The sequence below is a fragment of the Erigeron canadensis genome, chromosome 9 (genome assembly GCF_010389155.1).
Source record: "Erigeron canadensis isolate Cc75 chromosome 9, C_canadensis_v1, whole genome shotgun sequence".
Taxonomy (NCBI): Eukaryota; Viridiplantae; Streptophyta; class Magnoliopsida; order Asterales; family Asteraceae; genus Erigeron; species Erigeron canadensis.
Window position 1 is genome coordinate 28261091 of NC_057769.1, and position 18693 is coordinate 28279783.

An 18693-nucleotide genomic window follows, 5' to 3' on the forward strand; every position below is an offset into this window, starting at 1 on the left:
ATCGACTACACGAAAAACAGTCTTAATTGATGTAGTGGCCTAATTTGTTAAGATACCCTTTAGTTAGGCGACCGGTTAATTGGTAGATCGTCAAGCATTCAAAGATTGTATATTGAGAATTAAAGAGAGAGAACATGAAGATGTTATATGATATGTACTTTAGATTTTTTGAAGAATTAATGAAATAACCTTTTTTTTTTCATTAACCTAATTACTACATCTTGTAATTAATTATTTTTATGTTTCTATGTAAAAATATAGCTGAAACGATAGTTATGCAATGCATATGCATATATCTTTTAAGTTGAGTATATCTATTATATCTTCTTTTTAATAACTTACCCAAATCCTTGTTCTATGTCAATTACAAGTAAATCTATGCAAAGTCAAGCTTATCAAACACGAAAAATAAAATGAAATAAAATAAATAAATATAAAGTATTGATTACAAATTTAAGAAATGCAAAACATTTATATCTATGATGATGACGATGATGATGATGATATAACTACTTCGTTTTATATTTGTTCAAAAGAAACGAATGTATATGATTCCATAATTCTTTTTGTCTATCATATTTAATCCATATATAGAAAGTTTGATTAGTGGTAAATATTTGGGTCTCTAGAAGCAAAGGTTATGGGTTTAATAGAGACAAGGTCTACATACATTTTAATCTCCCCCTGTACCGCGAGGTATTAGGGCTCAAAACCCGTACTAAGCAATAATTTCGTTTGTTGATAAGAAGTTTTATGTTCGCGCTCTAAATAAGCATATAACTTAAGGGTGGCCAACGAAATTGGTTGGAACTGATCATGGGTTAAAAAAGCCAATTAAACCACTACATATCTATAATCTATAATCCCTTATAAAGCAAATTAGCTTTAAGTCATTAAGAACCTGATAAGTCTAAAATGTCCCTCACTTTCATACATCTTTCTATACCCACATCTACAGTTGGACTAAACTACCACCGTATCTATCTCATTTTTAAAACAAAATTCCGTTGCAACGTGCGGGTATTATGCTCGTATATAACAAAATGACTCAATCAATAAGGTTGGATCAAATGTTTGAAGTCTTTGTCTATTTTTAGTCCAACAAGGTTAGTGGTGCTTTTTAACCTTTGGTAAAATCTGAAAGCACTTTATCTATTTTAAATAGAGGTATCTACATCTCAACCTCCTTCATACACTGTCGAATACAGTATTGGGAGTCAAAACTCGTAAAAAATGGGTGTTACTTTACTTTTATATATAACTAAGACAAACTATATCCGTTTACTTTGTGTGCGATATGTGTGATTGATATTGACAAATATAACCATCTTATTGGATAGTAAAATTGTAGGCATAAGGCCGTTATATATCAAGGGAAAACATATATAAGCAAAAAGAGAGGCTTCTCTGATCATATTATATCATTAGGGGCCCGGATATAAAAATAAAAATAAAATTCACAACCCATTTTATTATAATTCTGTTAGAGTTGCCGATCACCAGATGATAATAGTAGTCGCTTGGAACATTGCTGGATATATTATATTAATCCTGTAATGATTTAATCAGGGTTCAACATTTAAATACGGAGTAGTTAGATATCATTACATTTTTAACAACATACATTGTAATTAAGAAGATCTGAAGCTTTTTTTTTTTTTTAATTTTTTGGTTCTGAAATGGTGAGTTCTTTTAAAATTTGTGATCATTAATTTCTTCTTATCGTTTATTTATATGCTAATGCTAATTGTTGCTTTCATTTGCACATCGAAATGATATGTATCACGCAACACTATGATAAAAGGGACATGGGTTGGAATTTGAACCCTTGACTTCCGTTTTTATGTCGCATGTCCCTCACCACTAGGCTACCATCATGGGGAAAAGTAAAGGATGCATACAATGATACAAACTAAAACTTAAATCTGTGCTGTTGGATATATTTCAATATAGTTTTCCTTTTTGATAATGACTTAGTGGATTATGAACCGATAATAAAACGTGTGCAGTTGGATACATGTCAATATAGTTTCCCTTTTGACAATGGCTTACTGTATTATGATACAGAATTGATCATGAATGCTATGTAGTGCTTTTTAGTTTGTTTGGGTCATTGTCACATAATAGAAACAGACTTAGGTTACTCGGTAATGTCTTTTTGAAGTGTGCCAATTTGCTAATTTGATTCCTTTACCAGTTAAACGGGTTATGAAACTAACCCATTTTGAAATGAGTACCAGGTCAGAACATTATTTAGATAATAACCAAAACATACCTTCATCCTAGGAAATATATTATGACATTAGCCCTTGTATTTTCACTTGATCTGGATGGATTTATTTTATTTCTTATTCTAGTTACATCTTCATGCTTTGCTTATATTATGAGATCCATTGAGGACCAGCAAGAATCCTATTTGTCATGCAGTCTACTTCAGCTAGTATCATAGTCGGATCTCAAGTCTGGGTGGAGGATCATGATGTAGCTTGGATAGATGGCGACGTTATGGAAATTAATGACAAAGAAATAAAAGTAAAATGCTCAACAGGAAAAGAAGTAAGTTATTATTTGGGTTTGATTGTTGTTCAAAAATAAACCTAGTCGAATATAATTTTGACATCACAAACATGGAGTAGACAAGATAGTTTAAATTTTGAAAGACAAAATTTGGCCAAAAAACTTTGAATAATCTTTCATGTTTTTTTTCTGATACATTTGTGTTGTGTAGGTTGTTACTAATATTTCCCGCGTGTATCCTAAAGATCCTGAGTTCCCTGGATGTGGAGTGGATGATATGACAAAATTAGCTTATTTGCATGAACCCGGGGTTCTACATAATTTGAAAATTCGATTTGACATGGATGAAATCTATGTGAGTACATGTATAAATTAGTTTGTGATAGATATAGTAGCCTATAACTAAAAATTCTGATCACCTATTGCCTATTGGTTTTTCAGACTTACACAGGAAATATTTTGATTGCGGTGAACCCTTTCAAACGAATCCCAAATATATATGACAAAAGTTTGATGGATAAATACAATGGGGTGGCTCTTGGGGAGTTAAATCCACATCCTTATGCTATCGCAGACTCTGCATACAGGCATTAATTTTTGTCTTGTTTAAATTAGTTACAGAATATAAAGCAATAATCATATTCATGAGAAATAAGGACGTTTTTGAATGCAGGCAGATGGTTAATGAGAGAACAAGCCAGTCAATTCTGGTTAGTGGAGAAAGTGGAGCTGGTAAAACTGAAAGCACAAAAAATCTTATGCAGTATCTTGCTTATATGGGAGGCCGCCCTGGAGCTGAAGAACGGAGTGTAGAGCAGCAAGTACTAGAAGTAAGCATATCTTTTAAAACTTTTAACTTTGTAGAAATTTATGCATGCAGTCACCTAATGGTGGAAGTTTCGACTCATTTACTTATCAATCAGCCAATTGGGGTTATCTTTCCTTCATCTCAAACAGTTTCAAAGAACAGAATGACCTTAAAGGGAAATGGTATAAACAAAGGGAAATCGTATAGTTGTTTAGATGATTTGGACAAAATTTGTTTCGGGTCAATCAAACCTGTTTTGACTTGTACAAGAGTTACCCGTTTTGACCAGAATTAGTCTGATGGAGTAATGGTCAGAGTCTGACCCATGATCCAACCTGACAGACCCACCCATTTTGCCACTTCAGTGATCTATGATCAATTGTGGGGCTGCAGTTCTTATTATTTCACATTGATTGGATATCTGTTCAAATTTCATAGCTGACACATTTCTTTCTTTTGATAGTCTAATCCAGTATTAGAAGCCTTTGGTAATGCGAAGACAGTTAGGAATAACAATTCAAGGTTCACCAAGACTCTCATTTAGATAAATAACAGCTTTAAATTGAATATGCATTATTTTATGTAATTAAGTTTAAGTTAACTGATCTTGTATATATGCAGTCGTTTTGGTAAGTTTGTTGAGATCCAATTCAACGATCAGGCAAGGATCTCTGGAGCTGCTATAAGAACTTATCTGTTAGAAAGATCACGTGTTTGTCAAGTTTCCGATCCTGAGAGAAGTTATCATTGCTTTTACATGCTCTGTGCTGCACCACCTGAGGTGCTAACTTTTTCACAATCGAAATGCTTCTTACTTATTCTCCTTTTCTATTTTTTCATATCATCATTTGTTTATGATAATGCTTTTGTTCGAAGTTAGAAATATTTTTGGCAACTGCATTATGATTGATCAAATTTTCAGGTATCTGAAAAGTATAAATTGGGGGACCCGAGGACATTTCATTACCTTAATCAGTCAAAATGTTATCAACTGACAGGAGTGGATGAGGCTAAAGAGTTCCTTGCAACGAAACAGGCAATGGAGGTTGTTGGGATTAATTCTGATGAACAGGTAGATATAACACATACATATGTGTTATATATCGTAACATGTCAATAAATGTAAAACTAAATGTTTTATGACTACAGGAAGCCATTTTCCGTGTTGTGGCTGCAATTCTCCACTTGGGAAATATTGAGTTCAATAGGGGAAATGAGCCAGATTCGTCTCAACCTAAAGATGATAAATCTAGATCTCATCTGAAAACTGCAGCTGAGCTTTTCATGTAGTCAGTCTTCGTCTAGTTTCTTTAATCTGTTTACTGTTTTCTTAAAAGAAGTCTATATCATTAAATAGACATTTTCTTTTTAGGTGTGATGAGACAGCTCTGCAAGAATCTTTCTGCAAGCGTGTGATGGTAACTCGTGGTGAGAGCATTAAAAAGTCCCTTGATCCAAATTCTGCAGCTATCAGTAGAGATGCGCTGGCTAAAATTGTTTATTCAAGATTATTCGATTGGTAGGTTTGATCTAAATGGATGATTCTAACCATAGGCTAGAGGTGGTCATTAGGACCCATTACTCATGACTGGGTTAATTTGGGTTGTGTCATCTTAAATAGGGAAATTCAATAAAGTTAGCTACAGGCAAAAATGTCAAATGGGTTGAAAACCCCCAAAGTATATATGTATATGCATACAATATCTTGGAGGGTCTACTTAAAAGACTTCAAGCATTAAGGTAAAAGTATTGTTCTTGTCATAATAAACATATCAATGTTGATAAAATTATCCGAAAATTGAAAGTGTTTGTGGATCAACCCATCTTGCCACCTCTACGATACATGTATATATACTAAGTACAACGTGTTTTGACCCATTAACCAGTCTGCCAGACCCACCATCTGGCCACCTCTACCATAAATGTTTATATAATTTTTTTTGGGCTTATAGTTCAAGCCTCAAGGCCTTAATTGCATCTCCAGGATTGTGAACAGGATTAATAATTCTATTGGTCAAGATGAAAAGTCGAAATTCTTGATTGGGGTTCTGGATATCTATGGATTTGAGAGTTTCAAGACGAACAGGTGCTTAACTGGTATGCTTTTGGTTCGTCATTTGAAATAGGCTATTTCTTTGATACTAGCATATGAAACCCTTTAGTTAACACTTTCACTAAAAGAAGTGCTAATTTGACACTTTTTCTAACCAAATCAAATTCTCTCTCGATATGTTCCTCCTTTTTCCATTTCGCATTTCTCATTATACTCTTAATTAGTTTCCAAGCAAAAGAAACGTATACCTTATATGTTTTGCTCGATTTTACTAGCAAACATTAACTTTAATCATCCTCATGCAGTTTTGAGCAATTCTGCATCAACCTGACTAACGAGAAACTCCAACAACACTTTAATCAGGTTTGTGCATTTAAGCACATGTTTAGATCTTTAAAGCATGTATTAGCGTAATCTGATTTCTGGTAAAACGATCTTATTTCTGGAAAATGGCAGCATGTTTTCAAGATGGAACAAGAAGAGTATTCCAAGGAGGAAATCAAGTGGAGTTATATAGAGTTCGTGGATAATCAAGATATTCTTGATCTCATTGAAAAGGTTTGGGATATAGTTTTTTTTATGTATTCCGTCACCTTATAAATGTGTCGGTTCGGGTTATGTTCTATCTCTAATAGGTAATATACCAAATATTAGCTTAAAAGGAAATGGGTCAAACTTATTAAACTGGTTGAAGGTTGTCTAAAGTGTACTTGTAATGCATTAGACCTCCTAAATCATTATAATCAGATAATTATACTATAACTGAAATATTATAACTACTATAATCATATCTACCAGAAAGATTAATTTTCTTAAAGCTTTTGGAACCAGAACCATCATTAACACTTGCATATTTGAACCCCAAGCCTGATTTTGTTACCCGACCTGCACATTTAGCCTCCTTATTTTGTAGTGTGTTCTTTTGCTGATCTAATCTATTTTTCTATCGTTCAGAAACCTGGGGGAGTCCTTGCTCTCTTGGATGAAGCTTGGTACGTACATATTGTATTTCACTTAGCATACAATTTTACATTGTGTTTATTTATCTACATATTTTACTGGACTGTGTTTTTCTGCTGGCTACTTGGGTCCGGTGTCATGAGGTTTTAACATAATTATTGAATCATCAGAACCCTATTATGAAATTGAAGAGTTGAAACATAGTGGTTAAATTCCCAAAAGTTGACATCGTCATATTGATCCTATGCAGCATGTTTCCAAGATCAACTCACGCCACCTTTGCTGAAAAGCTTTATCAGACGTTCAAAGATCACAAACGCTTTAGCAAACCAAAGCTATCAAAGACAGACTTCACCATCTGCCACTATGCTGGTGATGTATGCATTATAATTTTATTATGTTGCATAATAGTATCTAAAAAGGATAAATCCTCATTACTTACAATTTGCCGCCCGGATAATTAATGTGAGTCTGGATAATAAGAAGACAGTAATAAACGGGCTGAGATAGTGTTTGGAAATGCTTTTGCTGTTTAAAGTTGTAACAAGTTGTTTTGAGTGTTTGGAAATTATGATAATTCTTTCTAAACATAGAGATCACTTTGCCTATGGAACTCATTGTCCAAAACTGATTATCTTACGCCTACATAATCTGATACTCAGAAGCGGAATTTGCCCATCCAGACAGTTTAAACTGATTGGTAATAATTACGACTAGATCCAAACACTACCTAAATCTGCACAATAAAAAAGCTGCCCTATTTTAATATCAGTTATTTGAAGCACTCTGATTTCAGGTCACATATCAAAGCGACCATTTCTTGGATAAGAACAAGGACTACGTGGTTGCGGAGCACCAGTCTCTTATGAATGCTTCTAGGTGTTCCTTCGTATCAAGCTTATTCCCGCCTTCATCGCAAGATTCATCTAAAGCTTCAAAGTTCATATCAATAGGTTCCCAGTTCAAAGTATAGTTTTATTCTGATTCTTAATCCAATAGTATACTTTGGTTTATATACTCTTGGCTCATTTACGCAAGTCTCATTTTCACAGCAACAATTACAAGCATTGCTTGAGACACTCAGTCACACTGAGCCGCATTACGTTCGATGTGTCAAACCGAATAATCTTCTAAAGCCTGCTATATTTGAGAATCAGAATATATTGCAACAACTTCGATGTGGGGTGAGTCTAGAATTTCAGGGTAGAGTGAGTAAACAATTTCAACTCATTTACTAATGACTGGATTTGCGTTATGTTATATCACCAACAGTTTCAAATGAGTAATATCAAAAAGTTTATGCTGCATTCTTGAGTTTATTTAGGTATGGAAAGGAAAGGAAAAGGAAGAGAAATGGGCTGGAATGAAAAGAAAATAATTATGACTTATGTGTTATTACTATAAAGCCCTCATCCATCATATTTTACTTATAATATAAAAGGGTATAATTGTAAAGTTGTTATTACTTTCTTTTCCTTTCTTATCCACTCAAAAATAACATACTTATTTAAGTTTTTCTTTCTTCTCATCTCTTTTCTATCCCTTCCTTTTCTTTTCTCATAAAAAAAAACTTGAGAATAGAGCATACCTTAGGGTATGTTCTTGAGTTTTTTCTAAAAGGGAAAGGAAAGGATTATGAAGGAAATTAAAATTTTTTGTGTTCTTTGGTTTTATTTAAAAGAAGAAGAGAAAAGAAAGGAAAAGATATGGAAGGAGAATTCAATAGATTTTGTTAAGGATATTTTCTTCCCAATTTTGGGATGATTTGAAAGGAAAGAAAATCTACTCTTTCTCTTCCATTCATCTCTCTTCTCTTCTTCCCTCTTCCTTCATAAAAAAAACTCAAGAACACGGCTAAAAATAACATCGGTCAAGTTGGTTGAAAGTTGCACAAAATTTTCTTTTAGTGCATACAAACCCCCTAAATGGCTTAATATTTTACAAATTGGGTTATTTCTTAGTAATACAGTTTCTTTAATTATATTTTTAACTATTATAGGTGTCCTGACTTGTTTTAGCCCATATTAAAACTTTACGTATTCTGAATGAACCCTTTTTGTTTGTCATGCATCCACTACAATTTACGAGTATATATATACATATATATGGTGTCTTGACAAGTCATTCTATTTCAGGGAGTTATGGAGGCAATCAGAATCAGTTGTGCAGGCTTTCCTACTCGTAAACCTTTCAATGAATTCATATCCCGCTTCAAAGTTCTGTCACCTAGTGTTATAAATATAAGGTAATAGTATTGACTGAACTGAAGTACTTGAACTATTAGTAATATGAGTTTTTAAAATTCTTATCTTTCTTTAACCTGCAGTGATGAGGTCGAGGGTTCAAAGATATTGTTAGAGAAGGCGAAACTTCAAGGTTATCAGGTACTTTAAAAGTTTTCTTTAAAGATGTAACCTGGCTGCAATTTTTTTTTTATTATGTTTCTAATCCAAACTTTTGCAGATTGGTAAAACAAAAGTGTTTCTCAGAGCAGGTCAGATGGCAGAGATAGATGCTCAGAGAAGTGAGGTTTTAGGAAGATCTGCTACCAAAATCCAAACAAAGTTTCGTTCATATTCCGCATGCAAGAAGTTTATCTTGTTACGATCTTCAGCAATACCAATACAAATTATATGTAGAGGTATAGACTATTATCTCTTACATTAATATAAATAAGTTTAGTGGAACAGTGAACTTGTGGTATTTAGCTGGAGTTAGTTGTACAAAAAGATAATCGAATTCGGTCCAATTTCTACTTCCGATGTTAAAGTCTCAATATTTTCATCTGAAAATGATCAATCTTGACACGGTTAATAGGTTTCCTTTCTGAAGTTTTTGAAATTGGAAGGCTTTCATAGTTTTTTTTTCTTTTTCCGTTAGTTTGAAGAGTTTCAACCACTTTTTTTTTTGACAAGTTTGAGGGTTTTGCTCAGTTGTTTCATTGGTAAGGAGGTTTTCATCAATTGTTAGTGTAAGTTTAGGGAAAAAAAAGTATGATTAGCTGAAATCTAATTGTACTAAATCTGGTTACCTTATCCTGCAATCAACTTGTTTCGCCTACCCAAAAAAAAAATAGACTTAATATATTGTTACAGGGGAAGTTGCACGCCTTTGCTATGAGCGTCGAAGGAGAGAAAGGGCATGTTTGAAGATCCAGAGAAATGCCCGTATGCATCGTGAGAGGAATACTTACAGATTGTTGAGCTCTTCCATTATTTCTATACAAAAGGGAATGCGTGGCATGGCTGCTCGCAAAGCATATAATTATAAACGACAAACAAAAGCTGCAATCGGTATCCAGGTAACGTATTTAATTGTTCATTGAAGTTGCTGACATGCAATATAAAGAAAAAATTATCTGTTTGAAATATCTAAGGTCGCATGCCTTCTAAGGTAAATTGCATACCTTGTGTTCAGACTCGATCGTATTCTTATATATTATTTATTTTCTTATTACATAGGCTAGTGGACATCTTTCGCTCTGTCTGCTATGTACCCAAAATTGTATTCATATATGGTTAATAAGCCCTCTTATTCCTTAAACTTATATGTCTTCATGAACAAATTTACAGAGTCGATGCCGACGACATTTGGCTTTGCGTCGTTATTTGAAAATGAAGAAAGTAGCAATCTATGCTCAGTCTGTCGTTAAGAAAGACTTGGCACGTATAGAACTAGGGAGGCTTAAAAAGGTGAATATATTTTTCCAACACATATGTAGTTAATATCTTCTTTTATAATTTGTTTCACATTCTATGTATTATTTAAAATTTCACTTTTTAAATCATCTTTTGTAAAAGTTGATTCACATAACATAGATGTTGAAGTTGGTTCCAAATTTCCAATAATCATTGCTCTGCATTCACCACTAGGTATTATTTAGTGGGTAAGAAGGGTCAAATGGTTTGGGTAACAGGTCAAAATAGTCATTTTATGTGATATTCAAAATGGGCTGTGTTAATAAGAGCTGCCGATTTTAAAATTGCTTTGTTATAGTTAATATACTGAGTAGGATTTAAAATTATTTTACGACGCAAATATCGTTTTTATTTAACAGGTTGGAATCAGGCACCTCAACTACTGGTTTATGTGAAGCTAACCAATGTTTCGTGTCCTGTAGGCTGCGAGGGACACTAGCTCTCTCCAAGATGCCAAATCTAAATTGGAAAAGGAAGCCAAACAACTAGCCATGCAATTGCAGGAAGAGGAACGCATGAGAGTATGCTTTTCATAATCCCCATTACTTAGTTACAACTTAGTACACGTGTTGATTTTTTCCCGCTTATCACTTAATGACTTGCATTTGATTCTTATGGTGAGGTACTTACACAGTTACACCATAACAGACTCAAGTTTGATTAGGGAAGGTTTAATCTAAACCATTAAATTATCACATGATGTCAATGAACTTTTCCTATGATTTTGGATTCTACTTTTTGTGGCTTCTCTTATGATAAGGGAATATTTCATAACTCTTGATGCATGAAACTCGAACTTATACAAAACTACACTTTTTTTGTTCTGTTTGACTTACGTTCTTTGTTTGATTGTTTAATATGCATTCAAATACTGTAGGCCATTATGGAGTCTACTGTAAAGGAGTTGGAAGTTCAATTGGTGCGTTATAACTTTCCAACAATTTCTTGATACACAAAAATCGAATAACAGATTACTGTTTGATTGGCTTTCAATTTTTGTAGGCTGAGATGGAGGAAGCTAAAAATAAGGAAAATGCAAAACTTCAGTCTGCTATAAAAGAGATGGAAGCTCAATTGGTGTTCTATCAAGTTCTTACTTCTCTTTTCTTTTTTCTTGTATGCTGGATTCGAATGTTTGAAGTGTTCTTGCGATTTGTAGGCTGATGTAGAGGAAGCTAAAACTAAGGAAAATGCAAGACTGCAGTCGGCCATAAAGGAGATGGAAGTTGAATTGGTACCCCCTACCATTTTAACAACTTTTCTATATCTCGATACCCAAAACATATATAAGAAGAGCCTGCGGATAGTAAACTTTTAGTTTGTTCTTTCTTTCATTTGTTTGTTTATTATCATATGATATGCTTTCAAAATTTGTAGGCTGGTATGGAGGAAGCCAAAACTAAGGAAATTGGAAACCTGCAGTCTTCTATACAAGAGATGGAAGTTCATTTGGTGTGCATTAACCTTGAAACAAATCGTTTTATTTTTTTTACACAAAAAGCATGAAACATTATGCTTTGAAGACTTACTTTTTTCCTAAAACACAAATCATGACATGAGAAATTATTGGCACCATTACTTTTTTTTTTTTTCCCTTTCATTTGGTTTTGATTGTTTCAAATGCTTTTGATATTTTCAGGAGACTAAAAGTAAGGAAAATGCAAAATTGCAATCAGCTATAGAAGAGATGGAAGTTCAATTTGAAGAAACTAAAGAACTGCTGGAGGCTGCAAAGAAAGAAATGGAGCAAGTTGTGGTTGCTGGTAATGAGAAAATAGAGACGCTTACTATTGACAATGAGAAACTCAAGGTCAACTTTAAAAGTCTAGCATATCTCTCCATGCTTATTCTAAATTTGTTTACGTTTTGATCAGGCTTTGATGATCGTAGCTAGTTGTGGCAAAATGGGTGGGTTGGTTCAGGTCAAGTAACATTTCAAAACTTGTCTGATTAGAACATGCAATTTAGAAATTGATCAGATTTCAAATGGGTATGTTGGGTCAGGCTAATTCTTTATCTCTGTAACTTTTTTCAGTGTTCTTGAACGACCATATATTGAACTCTATATGAAAATGGAAAAGGTTAAAATTGATTTATTAGCGACCTTACGGCTTATGTAACAAATTTATTATCTATTGAATAAAATTCATATGATTCTTTGTGTATCATGATTACCATCAAGAAATAGAAACACTGCAGTCATAAGTAATAAACAAGTTCAAACTGAAACAGCCACCAATTTGACCCTTTTTGTTCTTACATTGTATTTGACTTCGGCCCATTTCCTCCTGTTGGGAAATTTTTCATAGCCCAAATTTTACTATACATTTACGAAAATTGGTCAACTGGCAACTGAGTTATTATAAATTTGGAAGGTCTAACTTTTATAATATGATTTATGTATTACATGGTTATGGACACTTGCAGGACGTGCTTAATTCACTCGAACAGGAAATTGGTGAAACACAAAACAAATATGAAGAGACAAGTAAATTGAGTGAAGAAAGGTTGAAACAGGCTATGGATGGAGAATTGAGGATAATTGACTTAAAGCTTGAAATGCAAAGGTTGTATGATGATACATTGGCCATGCTTTCCATAATTTAGTTCAGTGAAAACTTTATTCTTTCACCATTGGAAGCCGAAGGAATGACTAAATTAATTGCACATATGCTTTTGTTGCTCTTTTTAGTCTTCAAGAAAAAATTGCTGACATGGAAGCTGAGGACCAGATTCTAAGACAAAAGGTACTGTCAGAACACTTAATGACACTCGAGGCTTATGTTTTGATACATTTTTTTTTACAAAAGTACTTTTCCATAAACATGAAGAAAAGTACCCAAGTATTTACAGATTAGTCCAAAGAACGGTCATTATAAGTTCTAACCTTTATGGTTTTTTAGATTGCTTTTTGTGCTAAAAGACAAACCTTTAATTTGCAGGAACGACAGAGTAGTTCGCCCTCAAAGAAGTTTGACAGCAACTTGACGCAATCTACTATAGGAAGGGAGCGTGTATGCATTTCTTAATGTGATATTTTATCATGTTCACTTTATTATTAGTATAATCAAAGCAATATATATTAGAAAAATCATGTGAACATACTTCTAATAAGCCAATTGCCATTTTAGTCTCAAGTTATTTCCTAATTTTATATCAAACTTGTTAATTCTTTCAGAGTCGAACATGACATCCTAATGATACATGGATCATTATTATGGATATCCCTACCCACATACTATTATAATTCGCTAAAAAATATTACTGTTCTAGTAGTATGTTCACTATGACTTCTTCACCGTAATGAGGATTAATATGAGCTACTAAGGTAAATTAGAATGTGATTATATGAAGGGCCACATACAATTTTAGCATCTGGGAGTTTGATGGTAAAAGGACATCATCTAATTGCATGTTTCTCTATATCTCTGGTATAGGAGCTGGTTGATACTCTTATGGAAGTTGCTACAGAAGATCTTGGGTTTTCTCAAGGGAAACCCATTGTAACATATGTAATATACAAAAGTCTTTTGCACAACAAAGCTTTTGAAGAAGAAATAACTACTATATTTGATCGTATTATCTACTTAATGGGTTCTGCGATAGAGGTCAGATATTTATTGCCACCTTTCGTGTTTTATGTCACCTTTTCAGTATTGCCTTGTCTTTATCTACCAGTTAATTTAATCTAATTGGACACTGAATGAAGTTTCATGTTTTCTGTATTCTGAATTTTGCAGAAAAAAGAAGACATTAAACATATGGCTTATTGGCTCTCTGTCACATCTACATTGCTGTTTTTAATTCAGAGGACTTTAAGTCCAAGTCCTCCCAAACCCCCGCCGCCTACATCGTTATTTGGAAGGATGACCCAAGTACTCTATGTTCCTAATTACAACATCATTGTCTGGAGGTGACAAGATGGGTGGGTCAGGCAGGTTGGGTAATTTTTGGGTTCAGGGTTAATCGGTCATAAATGGATCGAACTTGCCACCTCTACCATATTCCTATGTGTATCAATTATATATTGAAAAATTAGGGAGTAGCTTTCAATCTTAAACCTAAACGAGTTAAAACAGATGGAGTGACAAAAGGCTATGATTTATTGATAGTATTATATCTTGTAGGGATTTCGATCAGCTTCCATCATAAGTATAGTGCAGCATGTGGAAGCCAAGTACCCAGCTGTGCTTTTTAAAAAGCAACTTGCTACTTATGTTGAAAAACTCTATGGATCTATTCGTAACAACCTGAAGAAGGATTTGTCTCAATTACTTTCCTCTTGTATCCAGGTACAATATGATCTTCATTCAGTTGTTAATTGTTATCAACATATGTATTCACTAGTGAAGAACCCTTTAATCGGAGTCTACCATGGAAATTCATTTGATTTTTGTTACATTCTTTTGCTATAGCCTTGGACCTTAAAATTTTTTTCAAGTAGCAGGCATCATGCTGATACCATATTTTTTTAACAATTCAGGCACCAATAATATCTGATGGTAAATCTTTTCCAGCTGAATACTGGGATAGCATCATTGAACGCTTAAATGACCTGCTGGAGACGTTAAAAGAATGCCAGGTAAGTGAATTGTTCCGCGTTCAATGTTTTCAATGAATAATCTCACATGCATTTGGAAAAAACACCTGAGGCGTAATTCTTTCAGGTACCATCAGTAATTATTCAAAAGATATTTTCCCAAGCTTTCTCTTCCATTAATGTGCAGCTTTTCAACAGGTAGCAATTCTGTTCTCAACTTCTCACAGCCTGAAAATTTGGGCAAGTCTAACTAGTTATCTTGTTAATTGACTTGAAAATTTCTTCTTGAAACCCCATAGCATATGCCAGTTCAAAGAGTGCTGTACATTCCCAAACGGGGAGTATGTGAAAGCGGGACTAGCTAAACTAGAGCTTTGGTGTTCTCAGGCCACAATAGAGGTACTCTCTTAGACGCCTTCGATAAATTGTTTTGGGCGGGTTAAGCTGGTCGAATTGAGTAATCCTTAGTATGGGTTCAAATGGGTCTTTTTGACCTGGAAACACTTTTTTTTTGTCTTTTCTTTTAAAACTTCTAATAAATTGTTGATGCATTAAAAGTTGACTAAGATTACAAAAACAATTTCAGTCTGATAGTTCACTAAGTTTTTGAATAAAATAACTTTAGAGGTTTTATGCATCAAATTCTTTCATTTGACCCGTTTTCCTATTAGTAAACTTTTCTTTGACCCATGTGAGATGAAAAGATCATTCAATCCATCCATCCAAACTAAATAGGTTGAAATTGTCACCTGTAATATGGATTTAAGTCAGAAGCGTAGGTCTAACTACTCACTGAATCAGTATGCAGACTCATCATCGGATGAACTTAACCATGTAAGGCAGGCAGTCGGATTTCTGGTATGTGATACTATAAATTAGTTGTTATTTACTTTCTTCCAATTAATCGTTACATTTTTTTTTGTAAGTTATAAAATTGTCTATGCTTTGGCGAGTGATGACTATTGTTTCAGTTACTCATTCATCTTTCTTACCATGAAGTATATGCATCATAATTTTCATGACTGAACTCACATTTAGCTTTTGTTGGAAACATCTTGATGGGTTTTGGACATAAGTAACTTTTATATTTGGGTTCTTGCCCCTTCTTTACTTTTGTTCAGGTTATAGAAGAGAAGTCAAAATTATCGTATGATGAACTCACAATTAAACTATGTCCTGTAAGTATCCCTGTTAATTTACTCACATCTTCGTAACATTAGCACCTTTGTCTAACTTAATCGATACAAATGGTTTCAGGATCTGAGTAGTCAACAACTTCACAAACTCTGTAGTTTGTATTTACAACACAGTGATGACAATCATAGTGTTTCCCCCGAAGTAAGGATAAACTATAACAGTTGGTTATTCATTTTATTCTTAATTAACTAGTTTAGAGATGGCAAAATGGGCGGGTTCGGTAGGTCATATGATGGATCAAAATGGGTTCGATCTGTTTTTTCTTTTGACATCAAAACAATTCGGGTCATGTAGTTATTGTTTTAATTATAAAAATTAAGTAACATCCAATTCCGTCTTCTACGGGTTATAAGTCCCAATACCATCAACGATGATGTATGGGTGAGTTTGAGATGTAGACAAGCTTACCCCTACGTAAGGCAGAGAGGTCAAGTTCTACCTAAGGTAGAAAGGACCTCTGGTCTTGTAAGGAGTATGGATCGAACCCTTGGCCTCCCTTTCCTTGGTTTAGTGCTTTAATTATGATAAAGAAAAGAATATGCTATTATGATAATGGAATTGAGAACCCTTGTGTGGTCATACGTCTCCCATTGGGCAAGTTCTACCCTAGTCGAGACTTTGAGTTCGTGTGGTGGTGGGCTTGGAAATTGTGGATTGGTCGGCCAAAGGCTGGACACCATTATTACCAAAAATATTGTCCAAGTTTTTATAATAACATGAGTTAGGCGCCGGCAAGCTCGTTCAGATATTGGACGCAGTACATTGGAATCTTGAAGCACCAGCACGCTATAAGCATTACAAGTACACTTGAGTTGCTTTCATCTCGTTTGACCCGTTTCCCTTTTAGCTAAACTTCTAGGGATTAACCATAACCTCGATTGACCCATACGTAAATGGGTTGATAAGGTGACCTCTAATATAGATGTTTCCCATCCGATTTTTGTTATTTTTCTCGGGTAATCTTTCTCACCCACTCATCTTTGTATAGGTTATTTCCAAGATTAAAGTTCTAATGTCACAAGACTCCACTGATTCTGATTCTGACTCGTATCTGCTGGATGCCAATTCTAGGTACTTTTACAAACAATGGAACAGAATAAACTTTCTGAAAATCGGAGGGGGAAAAAAACTTTCTGAAATTGAATACGCGTTGCTTATTTTTATTCTTCTTGTTCCTATGTGCAGCATGGCGTTCCCAGTTGATGAAATCAGTAAATCCCTCAACGAGAAAGATTTTTCAAGCATTAAACCTACCAATGAACTCCTTGAAAAGCCCGAGTTTCAGTTTTTACTGGAGTAATGCTTCTGGGACCATTTTCATACCTTATATATTTTGGTCACTCCTTTGTGATCCTAGGACCGTGTTTTCGACTCAAGAAACATATCTTGCACTATGCAAGACAAAAGTTCCTGACCTGGTCCAAATCAAACCAAGGAACCTTGGTGCACTTGTCATGAGAAAGTACCCATTCTTCTCTATTTTTCCCGAGCCAGAAATATACTGCAAACAACTTCTTTTAGTTAATAACTGCCTCCTTGTGTTCAAAGCAACCATCTACGTACATCCATAACCTGACAAACCCACTCTAATTTCTTCGTACAATACATATCATGTTCTCCTTGATCAAGGTCTTTATAATCTTTAACAAGATCCCAGTTAATGATCCACATATCTTTTTCTGTTGGATGAAACATGACATCACCGGCTGCTGGTTTTATGAACCAAACTCAATACTGAACCCAATGAAATATAGCCGGTTTCATTTGATTATGAAACGGTCCACAGAGCGAGACATATGCAATTGACCTTCCATATATACTACCGAGGGCTCTTCAAGAACACATATGCAATGGCGGTGATCAGGCAAATCTTTAAACCAGTAGTCATTGGAGAGCATTGATGGCAAGCTCGATCTCTCCTGCAAGAAATAAGATCAGTCAAGATATTTCCATCTGCTGATCAGTTATAAGTTGTATTTGTTACTTATTATTTTTCATTTTAAGGGCGGCTTTCATTCTATTCTTATTTAATTTCTGCTAAGAGCATGCATTTGGAGTGGCAGCTCCATTACGGTATGATAAATTTGCCATAGTGCGATTACCGATCCATTGCCAGTGCATGTGATGACGCTGGTGCAATTAAGCTCACATTGCTTTATTTTTGTGTGCTAATTGTTGATTTTATGCTGTTAAATATAAGTGTGATTCATTTCCAGTAAAATAGAGTATATTGTATGTGATGACAATGTGATGAGGACATCGCATTTGTGATAAATTGTTCTGGGCGAATTAAGTTGGTCGAGTTGAGTAATTCTTAGCATGGGTTCAAATGGGTCTTTTTGACCCGGAAACGCTTGTTTTTTTCTTTCTTTCCTTTAAAACTTTTAATAAATTGTTAGATGCATCAAAAGTTGACCAAGACTACAAAAATTGAGTAATTCACTTTTGTTATTTAGTTAAAAGGGTTCTTGCATGCAGATCGACAGTTGCAGCCATTAATTTACTTAATTTGGTTAATTAGTTAAAATGAAATTCAACCCCTAGCTATGTTAACATGCATGATTAGTCATGTTAGAGTAATTTGAAGGAATCCCTCCTTATATTTACATAAAAATGAGTATAGCATAGGTATAAAACTAACATTCTAATTTTTTAACCTTTATTTTTGGACGCTCACGTTTTTTATAGGTTAAAATATTAATATGTGAGAGACTCTTTACCCAAACTTAGGTATCTAATAGCCACATATACTCATCCTCTCTCTATATATATATATATCAGTACTAATATCCGTATGATATAGGACTTGTTTATATACATATTGTTAAATTGGTCTTACATAAAATAAATAATATTTAATCATAAGACATCACATACATTTCGTCTTTCTAAGAGTAGTCTAAAAGCGAGAGATATTTTT

The 18693-nt window shown here is 34.1% G+C and overlaps 1 protein-coding gene across 1 annotated transcript; it reads left to right on the forward strand.

Moving 5' to 3' along the window:
- Nucleotides 1-2421: 2421 nt before the first annotated feature.
- Nucleotides 2422-17073, forward strand: LOC122582975 (myosin-14-like). The gene is made up of 38 exons (XM_043755409.1): nt 2422-2556; nt 2729-2872; nt 2959-3104; nt 3191-3347; nt 3789-3847; nt 3947-4106; nt 4248-4397; nt 4475-4611; nt 4698-4844; nt 5310-5411; nt 5684-5741; nt 5835-5936; nt 6333-6370; nt 6589-6715; nt 7135-7305; nt 7391-7522; nt 8474-8583; nt 8665-8722; nt 8802-8979; nt 9434-9639; nt 9911-10030; nt 10459-10557; nt 11039-11053; nt 11679-11846; nt 12464-12603; nt 12729-12783; nt 12979-13050; nt 13474-13644; nt 13777-13911; nt 14164-14328; nt 14520-14618; nt 14704-14774; nt 14876-14975; nt 15378-15434; nt 15698-15754; nt 15834-15914; nt 16762-16844; nt 16959-17073. Exons 1-38 carry the CDS (start codon nt 2422-2424, stop codon nt 17071-17073), a joined length of 4320 nt encoding a protein of 1439 aa, XP_043611344.1.
- Nucleotides 17074-18693: the final 1620 nt, after the last annotated feature.

What these genes read in the sequence shown, in the direction of transcription:
- LOC122582975 (XM_043755409.1), top strand. Translation starts at nt 2,422, where the DNA reads ATGCAGTCTACTTCAGCTAGTATCATAGTCGGATCTCAAGTCTGGGTG. An exon ending in GTTAGGAATAACAATTCAAG is followed by an intron (nt 3,848 to 3,946) that starts GTTCACCAAGAC and finishes GTATATATGCAG; the next exon opens with TCGTTTTGGTAAGTTTGTTG. An exon ending in ACCAGATTCTAAGACAAAAG is followed by an intron (nt 12,784 to 12,978) that starts GTACTGTCAGAA and finishes TTTAATTTGCAG; the next exon opens with GAACGACAGAGTAGTTCGCC.